We start from the raw sequence: 15,519 nt of genomic DNA on the forward strand, positions 1-15,519 counted from the left end.
TTTACTTTTATTTAATATCAAATATAAAACCCAGACCCAATGAAAAAGGAAAAATAATAACAAATTGGTCACAAAAATACAAAAAAACCTATTAAGGTCCTAGATACAGCTGCTACTTACACCTGCCTGCCTGTGGAGGTTGGCACCCTAAGAATCGATTTTTTTGCACCCCCACTCAGCGTAGGCTGTCCCTCTCTCCCCTGCAATATCCCTCTCAGTGCAGGTGGGAAAACAATATAGGGAAAGAGCAGTGGTGAAAACCCAACAACTATATAATGTAAGCCATAATAGAGACCTATATACAGGTCCTTCTCAAAAAATTAGCATATAGTGTTAAATTTCATTATTTACCATAATGTAATGATTACAATTAAACTTTCATATATTCTAGATTCATTATCCACCAACTGAAATTTGTCAGGTCTTTTATTGTTTTAATGCTGATGATTTTGGCCTACAACTCCTGATAACCCAAAAAACCTGTCTCAATAAATTAGCATATTTCACCCGTCCAATCAAATAAAAGTGTTTTTTAATAACAAACAAAAAACCCATCAAATAATAATGTTCAGTTATGCACTCAATACTTGGTCGGGAATCCTTTGGCAGAAATGACTGCTTCAATGCGGCGTGGCATGGAGGCAATCAGCCTGTGACACTGCTGAGATGTTATGGAGGCCCAGGATGCTTCAATAGCGGCCTTAAGCTCATCCAGAGTGTTGGGTCTTGCGTCTCTCAACTTTCTCTTCACAATATCCCACAGATTCTCTATGGGGTTCAGGTCAGGAGAGTTGGCAGGCCAATTGAGCACAGTAATACCATGGTCAGTAAACCATTTACCAGTGGTTTTGGCACTGTGAGCAGGTGCTAGGAAGCATGAAGTGCTCCAAAATCTCCTGATAGCTAGCTGCATTGACCCTGCCCTTGATGAAACACAGTGGACCAACACCAGCAGCTGACATGGCACCCCACACCATCACTGACTGGGTACTTGACACTGGACTTCAGGCATTTTGGCATTTCCTTCTCCCCAGTCTTCCTCCAGACTCTGGCACCTTGATTTCCGAATGACATGCAAAATTTGCTTTCTTCAGAAAAAAGTACTTGGGACCACTTAGCAACAGTCCAGTGCTGCTTCTCTGTAGCCCAGGTCAGGCGCTTCTGCCGCTGTTTATGGTTCAAAAGTGGCTTTACCTGGGGAATGCGGCACCTGTAGCCCATTTCCTGCACACGCCTGTGCACGGTGGCTCTGGATGTTTCCACACCAGACTCAGTCCACTGCTTCCTCAGGTTCCCCAAGGTCTGGAATCGGTCCTTCTCCACAATCTTCCTCAGGGTCCGGTCACCTCTTCTCGTTGTACAGCGTTTTCTGCCACATTGTTTCCTTCCAACAGACTTACCATTGAGGTGCCTTGATACAGCACTCTGGGAACAGCCTATTTGTTGAGAAATTTCTTTCTGGGTCTTACCCTCTTGCTTGAGGGTGTCAATGATGGCCTTCTTGACATCTGTCAGGTCGCTAGTCTTACCCATGATGGGGGTTTTGAGTAATGAACCAGGCAGGGAGTTTTTAAAAGCCTCAGGTATCTTTTGCATGTGTTTAGAGTTAATTAGTTGATTCAGAAGATTAGGGTAATAGGTCGTTTAGAGAACCTTTTCTTGATATGCTAATTTATTGAGACAGGTTTTTTGGGTTATCAGGAGTTGTAGGCCAAAATCATCAGTATTAAAACAATAAAAGACCTGACAAATTTCAGTTGGTGGATAATGAATCTATAATATATGAAAGTTTAATTGTAATCATTACATTATGGTAAATAATGAAATTTAACACTATATGCTAATTTTTTGAGAAGGACCTGTAGGTACCTCCATATCATAAATGAAGTTATTGGCACAACGCAAAACAACTTAGTTAATCCCCCATCAAAAGGTATTCTCTGCCAATGGCAACTGTACTGGTACTTCCACAACACATGTATACTTATCGATATCCCAAATCAAACGCCACTAATCTGGCAGTGGCAAAAACTCCACTCAATGGATAGTCATAATGACTTAACATGTGTCCATATTTCCCCCACACAGTACATTTCCAATCATATGATACCCTTGGAAAAATAAAAAAACACAGAGTAACCAAAGAGAAACATCTCTAGATGGATAATGAGGGTAACTTAGCGTATGCCGGTCTTTCCTCAACGCGTTTCCCCGCTCTCACGGTTCATCAGGAGGAAGCGATATTCATGATGCCGGATGCTGCATGGATGTAAGGGGATTAACTAAGTTGTCTTGCGTTGTGCCAATAACTTCATTTATGATATGGAGGTACCTATATAGGTCTCTATTATGGCTTACATTATATAGTTGTTGGGTTTTCACCACTGCTCTTTCCCTATATTGTTTTCCCACCTGCACTGAGAGGGATATTGCAGGGGAGAGAGGGACAGCCTACGCTGAGTGGGGCGCCAAAAAATCGATTCTTAGGGTGCCAACCTCCACAGGCAGGCAGGTGTAAGCAGCAGCTGTATCTAGGACCTTAATAAGTTTTTTGTATTTTTGTGACCAATTTGTTATTATTTTTCCTTTTTCATTGGGTCTGGGTTTTATATTTGATATTAAATAAAAGTAAAGTTTTAAGGGATTACATGTACGCATACTTTAACTTTGATTCCCATATATATGGCTTTGAGTAATAGTTGGCTCTCAGCCTGAACAGCTTGGAGTAGGACAACATGTAGAAAAAGTATCATGGGATCAACATACAACTTGCCTAATAATTCTGCACACGGTGTATACAGGATACTATATCGGGGAGAGCACTATATCGGGGTGAGCACTATATCGGGGTGAGGACTATATCGGGGAGAGCACTATATCAGGGAGAGCACTATATCGGGGAGAGCACTATATCGGGGTGAGCACTATATCGGGGAGAGCACTATATCAGGGAGAGCACTATATCGGGGAGAGCACTATATCGGGGAAAGCACTGTATCGGGGTGAGCACTGTATCGGGGAGAGCACTGTATCGGGGTGAGCACTGTATCGGGGAGAGCACTATATCGGGGAGAGCACTATATCGTGGAGAGCACTATATCGGGGAGAGCACTGTATCGGGGTGAGCACTGTATCGGGGAGAGCACTGTATCGGGGAGAGCACTGTATTGGGGAGAGCACTGTATCGGGGTGAGCACTATATCGGGGAGAGCACTGTATCGGGGAGAGCACTGTATCGGGGAGAGTACTGTATCGGGGAGAGCACTATATCGGGGAGAGCACTATATCGGGGTGAGCACTATATCGGGGAGAGCAGTATATCGGGGTGAGCACTGTATCGGGGTGAGCACTGTATCGGGAGATCACTATATCGGGGTGAGCACTATATCGGGGAGAGCACTATATCGAGGTGAGCACTGTATCGGGGTGAGCACTGTATCGGGGAGAGCACTGTATCGGGGAGAGCACTGTATCAGGGAGAGCACTATATCAGGGAGAGCACTATATCGGGGAGAGCACTATATCGGGGTGAGCACTATATCGGGGAGAGCACTATATCAGGGAGAGCACTATATCGGGGAGAGCACTATATCGGGGAGAGCACTATATCGGGGAGAGCACTATATCGGGGTGAGCACTATATCGGGGAGAGCACTATATCAGGGAGAGCACTATATCGGGGAGAGCACTATATCGGGGAAAGCACTGTATCGGGGTGAGCACTGTATCGGGGAGAGCACTGTATCGGGGTGAGCACTGTATCGGGGAGAGCACTGTATCGGGGAGAGCACTGTATCGGGGAGAGTACTGTATCGGGGAGAGCACTATATCGGGGAGAGCACTATATCGGGGTGAGCACTATATCGGGGAGAGCAGTATATCGGGGTGAGCACTGTATCGGGGTGAGCACTGTATCGGGGAGAGCACTATATCGGGGTGAGCACTATATCGGGGAGAGCACTATATCGAGGTGAGCACTGTATCGGGGTGAGCACTGTATCGGGGAGAGCACTGTATCGGGGAGAGCACTGTATCAGGGAGAGCACTATATCAGGGAGAGCACTATATCGGGGAGAGCACTATATCGGGGTGAGCACTATATCGGGGAGAGCACTATATCAGGGAGAGCACTATATCGGGGAGAGCACTATATCGGGGAGAGCACTATATCGGGGAGAGCACTGTATCAGGGAGAGCACTGTATCAGGGAGAGCACTGTATCAGGGAGAGCACTATATCGGGGAGAGCACTATATCGGGGAGAGCACTATATCGGGGTGAGCACTATATCGGGGAGAGCACTATATCGGGGAGAGCACTGTATCGGGGTGAGCACTGTATCGGGGTGAGCACTATATCGGGGTGAGCACTATATCGGGGAGAGCACTGTATCGGGGAGAGCACTGTATCGGGGTGAGCACTATATCGGGGAGAGCACTATATCGTGGAGAGCACTATATCGTGGAGAGCACTATATCGGGGTGAGCACTGTATCGGGGTGAGCACTATATCGGGGAGAGCACTATATCGGGGTGAGCACTGTATCGGGGTGAGCACTGTATCGGGGAGAGCACTATATCGGGGAGAGCACTATATCGGGGTGAGCACTGTATCGGGGTGAGCACTGTATCGGGGTGAGCACTGTATCAGGGAGAGCACTATATCGGGGTGAGCACTATATCGGGGTGAGCACTGTATCAGGGAGAGCACTGTATCAGGGAGAGCACTATATCGGGGAGAGCACTATATCGTGGAGAGCACTGTATCGGGGCGAGCACTGTATCGGGGAGAGCACTATATCGGGGTGAGCACTGTATCGGGGTGAGCACTGTATCAGGGAGAGCACTATATCGAGGAGAGCACTATATCGGGGAGAGCACTATATCGGGGTGAGCACTGTATCGGGGAGAGCACTATATCAGGGAGAGCACTGTATCGGGGAGAGCACTATATCGGGGTGAGCACTGTATCGGGGAGAGCACTGTATCAGGGAGAGCACTATATCAGGGAGAGCACTATATCGGGGAGAGCACTATATCGGGGTGAGCACTATATCGGGGAGAGCACTATATCAGGGAGAGCACTATATCGGGGTGAGCACTGTATCGGGGAGAGCACTATATCAGGGAGAGCACTATATCGTGGAGAGCACTGTATCGTGGAGAGCACTGTATCGGGGAGAGCACTGTATCGGGGAGAGCACTGTATCGGGGAGAGCACTGTATCGGGGTGAGCACTATATCGGGGTGAGCACTATATCGGGGAGAGCAGTATATCGGGGTGAGCACTGTATCGGGGTGAGCACTGTATCGGGGAGAGCACTATATCGGGGTGAGCACTATATCGGGGAGAGCACTATATCGAGGTGAGCACTGTATCGGGGTGAGCACTGTATCGGGGAGAGCACTATATCAGGGAGAGCACTGTATCGGGGAGAGCACTATATCGGGGTGAGCACTGTATCGGGGAGAGCACTGTATCAGGGAGAGCACTATATCAGGGAGAGCACTGTATCGGGGAGAGCACTATATCGGGGTGAGCACTGTATCGGGGAGAGCACTGTATCAGGGAGAGCACTATATCAGGGAGAGCACTATATCGGGGAGAGCACTATATCGGGGTGAGCACTATATCGGGGAGAGCACTATATCAGGGAGAGCACTATATCGGGGTGAGCACTGTATCGGGGAGAGCACTATATCAGGGAGAGCACTATATCGTGGAGAGCACTGTATCGTGTAGAGCACTGTATCGGGGAGAGCACTGTATCGGGGAGAGCACTGTATCGGGGAGAGCACTGTATCGGGGTGAGCACTATATCGGGGTGAGCACTATATCGGGGAGAGCAGTATATCGGGGTGAGCACTGTATCGGGGTGAGCACTGTATCGGGGAGAGCACTATATCGGGGTGAGCACTATATCGGGGAGAGCACTATATCGAGGTGAGCACTGTATCGGGGTGAGCACTGTATCGGGGAGAGCACTGTATCGGGGAGAGCACTATATCAGGGAGAGCACTATATCGGGGAGAGCACTATATCGGGGTGAGCACTATATCGGGGAGAGCACTGTATCGGGGTGAGCACTGTATCGGGGAGAGCACTATATCGGGGAGAGCACTATATCGGGGTGAGCACTGTATCGGGGTGAGCACTGTATCGGGGTGAGCACTGTATCAGGGAGAGCACTATATCGGGGTGAGCACTATATCGGGGTGAGCACTGTATCAGGGAGAGCACTGTATCAGGGAGAGCACTATATCGGGGAGAGCACTATATCGTGGAGAGCACTGTATCGGGGAGAGCACTGTATCGGGGAGAGCACTATATCGGGGTGAGCACTGTATCGGGGTGAGCACTGTATCAGGGAGAGCACTATATCGAGGAGAGCACTATATCGGGGAGAGCACTATATCGGGGTGAGCACTATATCGGGGAGAGCACTATATCAGGGAGAGCACTATATCGGGGTGAGCACTGTATCGGGGAGAGCACTATATCAGGGAGAGCACTATATCGTGGAGAGCACTGTATCGTGGAGAGCACTGTATCGGGGAGAGCACTGTATCGGGGAGAGCACTGTATCGGGGAGAGCACTGTATCGGGGTGAGCACTATATCGGGGTGAGCACTATATCGGGGAGAGCAGTATATCGGGGTGAGCACTGTATCGGGGTGAGCACTGTATCGGGGAGAGCACTATATCGGGGTGAGCACTATATCGGGGAGAGCACTATATCGAGGTGAGCACTGTATCGGGGTGAGCACTGTATCGGGGAGAGCACTGTATCGGGGAGAGCACTATATCAGGGAGAGCACTATATCGGGGAGAGCACTATATCGGGGTGAGCACTATATCGGGGAGAGCACTGTATCGGGGTGAGCACTGTATCGGGGAGAGCACTATATCGGGGAGAGCACTATATCGGGGTGAGCACTGTATCGGGGTGAGCACTGTATCAGGGAGAGCACTGTATCAGGGAGAGCACTATATCGGGGAGAGCACTATATCGTGGAGAGCACTGTATCGGGGAGAGCACTGTATCGGGGAGAGCACTATATCGGGGTGAGCACTGTATCGGGGTGAGCACTGTATCAGGGAGAGCACTATATCGAGGAGAGCACTATATCGGGGAGAGCACTATATCGGGGTGAGCACTGTATCGGGGAGAGCACTATATCAGGGAGAGCACTGTATCGGGGAGAGCACTATATCGGGGTGAGCACTGTATCGGGGAGAGCACTGTATCAGGGAGAGCACTATATCAGGGAGAGCACTATATCGGGGAGAGCACTATATCGGGGTGAGCACTATATCGGGGAGAGCACTATATCAGGGAGAGCACTATATCGGGGTGAGCACTGTATCGGGGAGAGCACTATATCGTGGAGAGCACTATATCGTGGAGAGCACTGTATCGTGGAGAGCACTGTATCGGGGAGAGCACTGTATCGGGGAGAGCACTGTATCGGGGAGAGCACTGTATCGGGGTGAGCACTATATCGGGGAGAGCACTATATCGGGGTGAGCACTGTATCGGGGTGAGCACTGTATCAGGGAGAGCACTATATCGGGGAGAGCACTATATCGGGGTGAGCACTGTATCGGGGAGAGCACTGTATCGGGGTGAGCACTGTATCGGGGTGAGCACTATATCGGGGTGAGCACTGTATCGGGGAGAGCACTGTATCGGGGAGAGCACTGTATCGGGGTGAGCACTATATCGGGGAGAGCACTATATCGTGGAGAGCACTATATCGTGGAGAGCACTATATCGGGGTGAGCACTGTATCGGGGTGAGCACTGTATCGGGGTGAGCACTGTATCGGGGTGAGCACTATATCGGGGAGAGCACTATATCGGGGTGAGCACTGTATCGGGGTGAGCACTGTATCGGGGAGAGCACTATATCGGGGAGAGCACTATATCGGGGTGAGCACTGTATCGGGGTGAGCACTGTATCGGGGTGAGCACTGTATCAGGGAGAGCACTATATCGGGGTGAGCACTATATCGGGGTGAGCACTGTATCAGGGAGAGCACTGTATCAGGGAGAGCACTATATCGGGGAGAGCACTATATCGTGGAGAGCACTGTATCGGGGAGAGCACTGTATCGGGGAGAGCACTATATCGGGGTGAGCACTGTATCGGGGTGAGCACTGTTTCAGGGAGAGCACTATATCGAGGAGAGCACTATATCGGGGAGAGCACTATATCGGGGTGAGCACTGTATCGGGGAGAGCAGTATATCAGGGAGAGCACTGTATCGGGGAGAGCACTATATCGGGGTGAGCACTGTATCGGGGAGAGCACTGTATCAGGGAGAGCACTATATCAGGGAGAGCACTATATCGGGGAGAGCACTATATCGGGGTGAGCACTATATCGGGGAGAGCACTATATCAGGGAGAGCACTATATCGGGGTGAGCACTGTATCGGGGAGAGCACTATATCAGGGAGAGCACTGTATCGGGGAGAGCACTATATCGGGGTGAGCACTGTATCGGGGAGAGCACTGTATCAGGGAGAGCACTATATCAGGGAGAGCACTATATCGGGGAGAGCACTATATCGGGGTGAGCACTATATCGGGGAGAGCACTATATCAGGGAGAGCACTATATCGGGGAGAGCACTATATCGGGGAGAGCACTATATCGGGGAGAGCACTGTATCGGGGTGAGCACTATATTGGGGTGAGCACTATATCGGGGTGAGCACTATATCGGGGAGAGCACTGTATCGGGGAGAGCACTATATCGGGGTGAGCACTGTATCGGGGAGAGCACTATATCGGGGAGAGCACTATATCGGGGTGAGCACTATATCGGGGAGAGCACTATATCGGGGAGAGCACTATATCGGGGTGAGCACTATATCGGGGAGAGCACTGTATCGGGGAGAGCACTATATCGGGGAGAGCACTATATCGGGGTGAGCACTATATCGGGGTGAGCACTGTATTGGGGAGAGCACAATATTGGGGGTGAGCACTGTATCGGGGTGAGCACTGTATCGGGGAGAGCACTATATCGGGGTGAGCACTATATCGGGGAGAGCACTATATCGGGGAGAGCACTATATCGGGGTGAGCACTATATCAGGGAGAGCACTGTATCGGGGTGAGCACTGTATCGGGGAGAGCACTATATCGGGGAGAGCACTATATCAGGGAGAGCACTGTATCGGGGTGAGCACTGTATCGGGGAGAGCACTGTATCGGGGAGAGCACTATATCGGGGAGAGCACTATATCGGGGAGAGCACTGTATCAGGGAGAGCACTGTATCGGGGAGAGCACTATATCGGGGTGAGCACTGTATCGGGGTGAGCACTGTATCGGGGAGAGCACTATATCGGGGTGAGCACTATATCGGGGAGAGCACTATATCGGGGAGAGCACTATATCGGGGTGAGCACTATATCAGGGAGAGCACTGTATCGGGGTGAGCACTGTATCGGGGAGAGCACTATATCGGGGAGAGCACTATATCAGGGAGAGCACTGTATCGGGGTGAGCACTGTATCGGGGAGAGCACTGTATCGGGGAGAGCACTATATCGGGGAGAGCACTGTATCGGGGTGAGCACTGTATCGGGGAGAGCACTGTATCGGGGAGAGCACTATATCGGGGAGAGCACTATATCGGGGAGAGCACTGTATCGGGGAGAGCACTGTATCGGGGAGAGCACTGTATCAGGGAGAGCACTATATCGGGGTGAGCACTGTATCGGGGTGAGCACTGTATCGGGGAGAGCACTGTATCAGGGAGAGCACTATATCGGGGTGAGCACTGTATCGCACACTTGTATTATTACATCATCGCCCCCGGGCTCTGGGATCGGCTGCGCCTCCTTGTAATGCCGGCACTGCCAGCGGTGAGGGGGTTAATGGTGACAGCAGCTGCCTGCAGTGTGAACGCTTCCATGTGGTGGAACATCTGGGCAGATGTCCCAGCGCAGGCTCTGATTGGCTGAGCCGGAAACACCCCTGCCCCACCCACAGACGCACCACATCAGGAGGCAGCAAAGGTCACAGCGAGAAGCTGCACAGAGGACTGATGGGGAACTACAACTCCCAGCATCTCCAACAGCCGCAGAGAGTTCTAAGGGTATGTGCACACGCTGCAAAATGGTGTGCGGATTTTTCAGCACTGATTTTGGTAAATCTGCAGGTAAACTGCACTGTGGATTTACAGCTGTTTTTGTGCGGTTTTACACCTGCAGATTCCTATTATGGAGCTGGTGTAAACTGCTGCAGAATCCGCACAAAGAATTGACATGCTGCGGAATAAACAACGCTACGTTTCCGCACGGTATTTTCTGCACCATGTGCACTGCGGATTTTGTTTTCCATAGGTTTACATGGTACCGTACAACTCATGGAAAACTGCTGCGGATCCACAGCATCCAATCCGCTGGATCCGCAGCAAAATCCGCAGCGTGTGCACAGAGCCTAAAGGTTTTCAGCTATTGTGAAACTACAACTCCCAGCATTTGTACAGAAGTGTATTTATAATTCCTGTCTGTGAGGATAAAGCGCCCCCCAAAGATGTGTCTGACCAATGGGTATAAAGAAACGCAGTGTTGTCACTGGTGTTACATAGGACTGCAGGTGACATCTACTACATTATCTGTGGTGCTACATAGGACTGCAGGTGACATCTACTACATTATCTGTGGTGTTATATGGGACTGCAGGTGACATCTACTACATTATCTGTGATGTTACATAGGACTGCAGGTGACAGGGCAGCACGGTGGCGCAGTGGTTAGCACAGCAGCCTTGCAGCGCTGGAGTCCTGGGTTCTAATCCCACCTTGGACAACATCTGCAAAGAGTTTGTATGTTCTCTCCGTGTTTGCGTGGGTTTCCTCCGGGCACTCCGGTTTCCTCCCACATTCCAAAGACATACTGATAGGGAATTTAGATTGTGAGCCCCATCGGGGACAGCGATGATAATGTGTACAAACTGTAAAGCGCTGCGTAATATGTTAGCGCTATATAAAAATAAAGATTATTATTATTATTACATTATCTGTGGTGTTACATAGGACTGCAGGTGACATCTACTACATTATCTGTGGTGTTACATAGGACTGCAGGTGACATCTACTACATTATCTGTGGTGTTACATGGGACTGCAGGTGACATCTACTACATTATCTGTGGTGTTACATGGGACTGCAGGTGACATCTACATTATCTGTGATGTTACATAGGACTGCAGGTGACGTCTACTACATTATCTGTGATGTTACATAGGACTGCAGGTGACGTCTACTACATTATCTGTGGTGTTACATAGGACTGCAGGTGACGTCTACTACATTATCTGTGGTGTTACATAGGACTGCAGGTGACGTCTACTACATTATCTGTGGTGTTACATAGGACTGCAGGTGACATCTACTACATTATCTGTGGTGTTACATAGGACTGCAGGTGACATCTACATTATCTGTGGTGTTACATGGGACTGCAGGTGACATCTACTACATTATCTGTGGTGTTACATGGGACTGCAGGTGACATCTACTACATTATCTGTGATGTTACATAGGACTGCAGGTGACGTCTACTACATTATCTGTGATGTTACATAGGACTGCAGGTGACGTCTACATTATCTGTGGTGTTAGGACTGCAGGTGACGTCTACTACATTATCTGTGGTGTTACATAGGACTGCAGGTGACGTCTACTACATTATCTGTGGTGTTACATAGGACTGCAGGTGACGTCTACTACATTATCTGTGGTGTTACATAGGAGTGCAGGTGACGTCTACTACATTATCTGTGGTGTTACATAGGACTGCAGGTGACATCTACTACATTATCTGTGGTGTTACATGGGACTGCAGGTGACATCTACTACATTATCTGTGATGTTACATAGGACTGCAGGTGACGTCTACTACATTATCTGTGGTGTTACATGGGACTGCAGGTATCTGTACGTATCGCTTTTGTCGTCAGTCCTGATACTACAGAGGTGCACAATCCTCCCGCCTATATATATCAGCGCCCCACAGTCCTGACGTCCCCGTATAACATCCGTACTGCACATATAACACTGCCGCCACCACCAGGCTCCGGGAAACAGGCGGCACTTAGCAGACCTGTGATTGGTCGGAGTAAACAACCACCCGCACATTGCAACAAACCCTGACCTGCGAGGAGTATCACCTATGCACAGATATAAATAACAATGCTCCCGGTCACTGAAAACGGGAAAAACTGCAGAGCTACTGCCATTAACGATGAAGAGTCACGTACATAAGACTGAGCCGTAACCGGCACGACGATCACACGCAGAACATCGCACCAGACGAAGCACACGAGTATCAGCAGCATATCACACACGTATCAAATGTATCCACCATGTATCAGTCCGTATCACTGATGTATCACTGATGTATCTGCCGTGTATCAGTGAGTATCACACACGTATCACTGATGTATCCACCATGTATCAGTCTGTATCACACACGTATCACTGATGTATCTGCCGTGTATCAGTCTGTATCACACACGTATCACTGATGTATCTGCCGTGTATCAGTCTGTATCACACACGTATCACTGATGTATCCACCATGTATCAGTCCGTATCACACACGTATCACTGATGTATCCGCCGTGTATCAGTCTGTATCACACATGTATCACTGATGTATCCACCATGTATCAGTCCGTATCACACACGTATCACTGATGTATCTGCCGTGTATCAGTGAGTATCACACACGTATCACTGATGTATCCGCCGTGTATCACACATGTATCACTGATGTATCCACCATGTATCAGTCCGTATCACACAGGAATCGTCAAATGTATCAGGAGTTTGTGTCAATTTGAACTCGACCTCAAATATAACAAACCTGTCGCAGATTCTGCGTCTCCCGCCGGCACCACATAAGAATGGCGGCTCGTTATCGTTAGGATACATTTCCCTTCCTTCCCAGCGCCAGGCTCCACTTTTCCACCAGCTCCGGACTTACCTTGAGCTCGGCCATGTCCCGGTTGTTGCTGCTGCTCCTCCGCTGCGCTCCGCTCTGTGCTGCAGATTTCTGCTCTGCCGAGATGTAACCCGCAGCTCAATGTGGATTTGATTAAACACAGGCCGGTTGCCCAATTCTACAGTGTGACTGGTGGAGGGGGAGGGGATGGACCGCTCGGGTCACTGACAGCAGAACATTACAGGTGTCTTCTCTAACAAGGACTCCGACCTCCCCATCTGTCCACCGCTGAGCACCAGCTCCAGGGGTCACATCACACTGAGAAGCTTTAGGCTATGTGCACACGTTGCGGATTTCCTGCGGATCCACAGCATTTTTTGCCGCGCAGAAACGCTGCAGATCCGCAAATGATTTACAGTACAATGTAAATCAATGGTAAAAAAAAAAAAATGGTGCGGAAAATTCCGTGCGGAAACGCTGTGGATTAAAAGAAGTAGCATGTCACTTTTTTGCATTTTTGAACCCATTCCATTATAGAAATCTGCAGGGGTAAAAACGCAGTAAATCCGCAAAAAATCCACAGCAAAACCACACAAAATCCGCGTCAAATCCGCACCTGCGTTTTCTGCCAGTAGAGGCAGAATCCGCACCAGAAATTCCTAAGCCTAATCCGCAACATGTGCACATAGCCTTTATTTACTTGTGTAAGTTTGTAACCGACTGTACTGTCAGAGCTGCAATCACAATTCTACTGTTATCCCATGGCTCAAACATCAGCTCCCTCCAGAGCTGCATTCATGGTTCTGATTAGATGACATGTTAGAGCATGTGCAGTTGTCAGCATGTGTCAAATTATTTTATACTATTGGACAAAGCATAGTAAAATTGATGTCTCCCATAATGCTCCACAGCTAAGGGCTGAGAATATATATAGATTTATACAGGCACCACTAGGGGGAGCTCACTACATACAGATTTATACAGCCACCACTAGAGAGCGCTCACTACATACAGATTTATACAGTCACCACTAGGGGGAGCTCACTACATACAGATTTATACAGCCACCACTAGGGGGAGCTCACTACATACAGATTTATACAGCCACCACTAGAGAGCGCTCACTACATACAGATTTATACAGCCACCACTAGAGGGCGCTCACTACATACAGATTTATACAGTCACCACTAGGGGGAGCTCACTACATACAGATTTATACAGCCACCACTAGAGAGCGCTCACTACATACAGATTTATACAGCCACCACTAGAGGGCGCTCACTACATACAGATTTATACAGTCACCACTAGGGGGAGCTCACTACATACAGATTTATACAGCCACCACTAGAGGGAGCTCACTACATACAGATTTATACAGCCACCACTAGAGGGAGCTCACTACATACAGATTTATACAGCCACCACTAGTGGGAGCTCACTACATACAGATTATACAGCCACCGCTAGGAGGAGCTCACTACATACAGATTTATACAGCCATCACTAGAGGGAGCTCACTACATACAGATTTCTACAGCCACCACTAGGAGCCTGTAGTCTGTGGAGGAAGGTGCTGTTCTGTTTGCTCCAGGAGAGTCACCAGTTTTTTTTTTTCCCACCAGTAATTCTCCCCCTCTCTGACCTAGGAAAGAGAGGGGTGTAGTGGATGGACTGTGGGGCTGAGTCCCCGTCTCCCACCCCTCGGTCTAAGCCGGCGGGGGGTGGGAGCTCATTGCTACCGGCAAAGAGGGTCACCAGATCTGGCAAGGCCCAGAACATGGAGGAGCCCAGGAAGACCCAGGAGGGCTGCAAAGCCCCTAAGGCTGAGGCGAGGGCCACTGCGGTGTCTCCTCCCGGAGGTGAGCGGAGTACTCGCAGAGGTGCAGCGGCGGCGGTGCCGAAGGATTGGGGCACTAGGGCCGCACGGGAGCCGGTTACCAGCTATGGCTCCCGCGTCCATGCGTACCTCAGCGAGTATGAGGCTGGGAAGACCATCAGGAGACTCCGGGAGGAGCTGAAGGAGGTGAGGCAAGCTGCAAGCAGAGCCTCCCGTGCAGAGAAGTCTGCCCTAACAGCCAGGATATCCAGCCTGGGGATATGCATTGAGGGCATGGAAGCCCGGAGAGCGGCGATATTGGACAACAGCGGGCCCTTCCGGGAAAAACTGGAAAACGAGGACCGATTCCACAACATGGCTGCTGCAAAGGTGCCAGAGGGGTCTCGGCGTCCGACCCAGGTGGAGGAGGTGGACCATGAGGAGATGGAGGAGGCACCGTACCCACCTGGGGGCTTGGTAAGTGATCTCCAGGCCACACACAGCGGGATAGATCCAGTGCAGGTCCCACTCCCATCAGACAACAGTATTTCAGAGGATGATGGGGGTGATGCGGACGATAGCAGCAGCGATAACAGCAGTAGTGGGGGTTGCCTCGTCTTGCAGCAGATCCGTCAGCTAGAGTCCCCAGTAAATTATGCCCACCTGAAGTTTGGGGATGAGGTCTGCGGGGACGAGGCAACCAGGAGGGGGAAAAAGAAAAGCAAAAAAAGG

General features: G+C 49.9%; 1 protein-coding gene across 1 annotated transcript in view; it reads right to left on the reverse strand.

Moving 5' to 3' along the window:
* The window catches only part of HGD (homogentisate 1,2-dioxygenase), a 45,455-nt gene extending 32,237 nt beyond the window's left edge, over window positions 1–13,218 (reverse strand). Inside the window, exon 1 of the mRNA XM_077293632.1 lies at window positions 13,008–13,218. Within this exon, the coding sequence (XP_077149747.1) occupies window positions 13,008–13,022 (15 nt within the window). The 5' untranslated portion in view covers window positions 13,023–13,218. The remainder of the gene's footprint in view (window positions 1–13,007) is intronic.
* Between the last annotated feature and the right edge of the window lie 2,301 nt (window positions 13,219–15,519).

Source organism: Ranitomeya variabilis, chromosome 3 (genome assembly GCF_051348905.1).
Source record: "Ranitomeya variabilis isolate aRanVar5 chromosome 3, aRanVar5.hap1, whole genome shotgun sequence".
NCBI lineage: Eukaryota > Metazoa > Chordata > Amphibia > Anura > Dendrobatidae > Ranitomeya > Ranitomeya variabilis.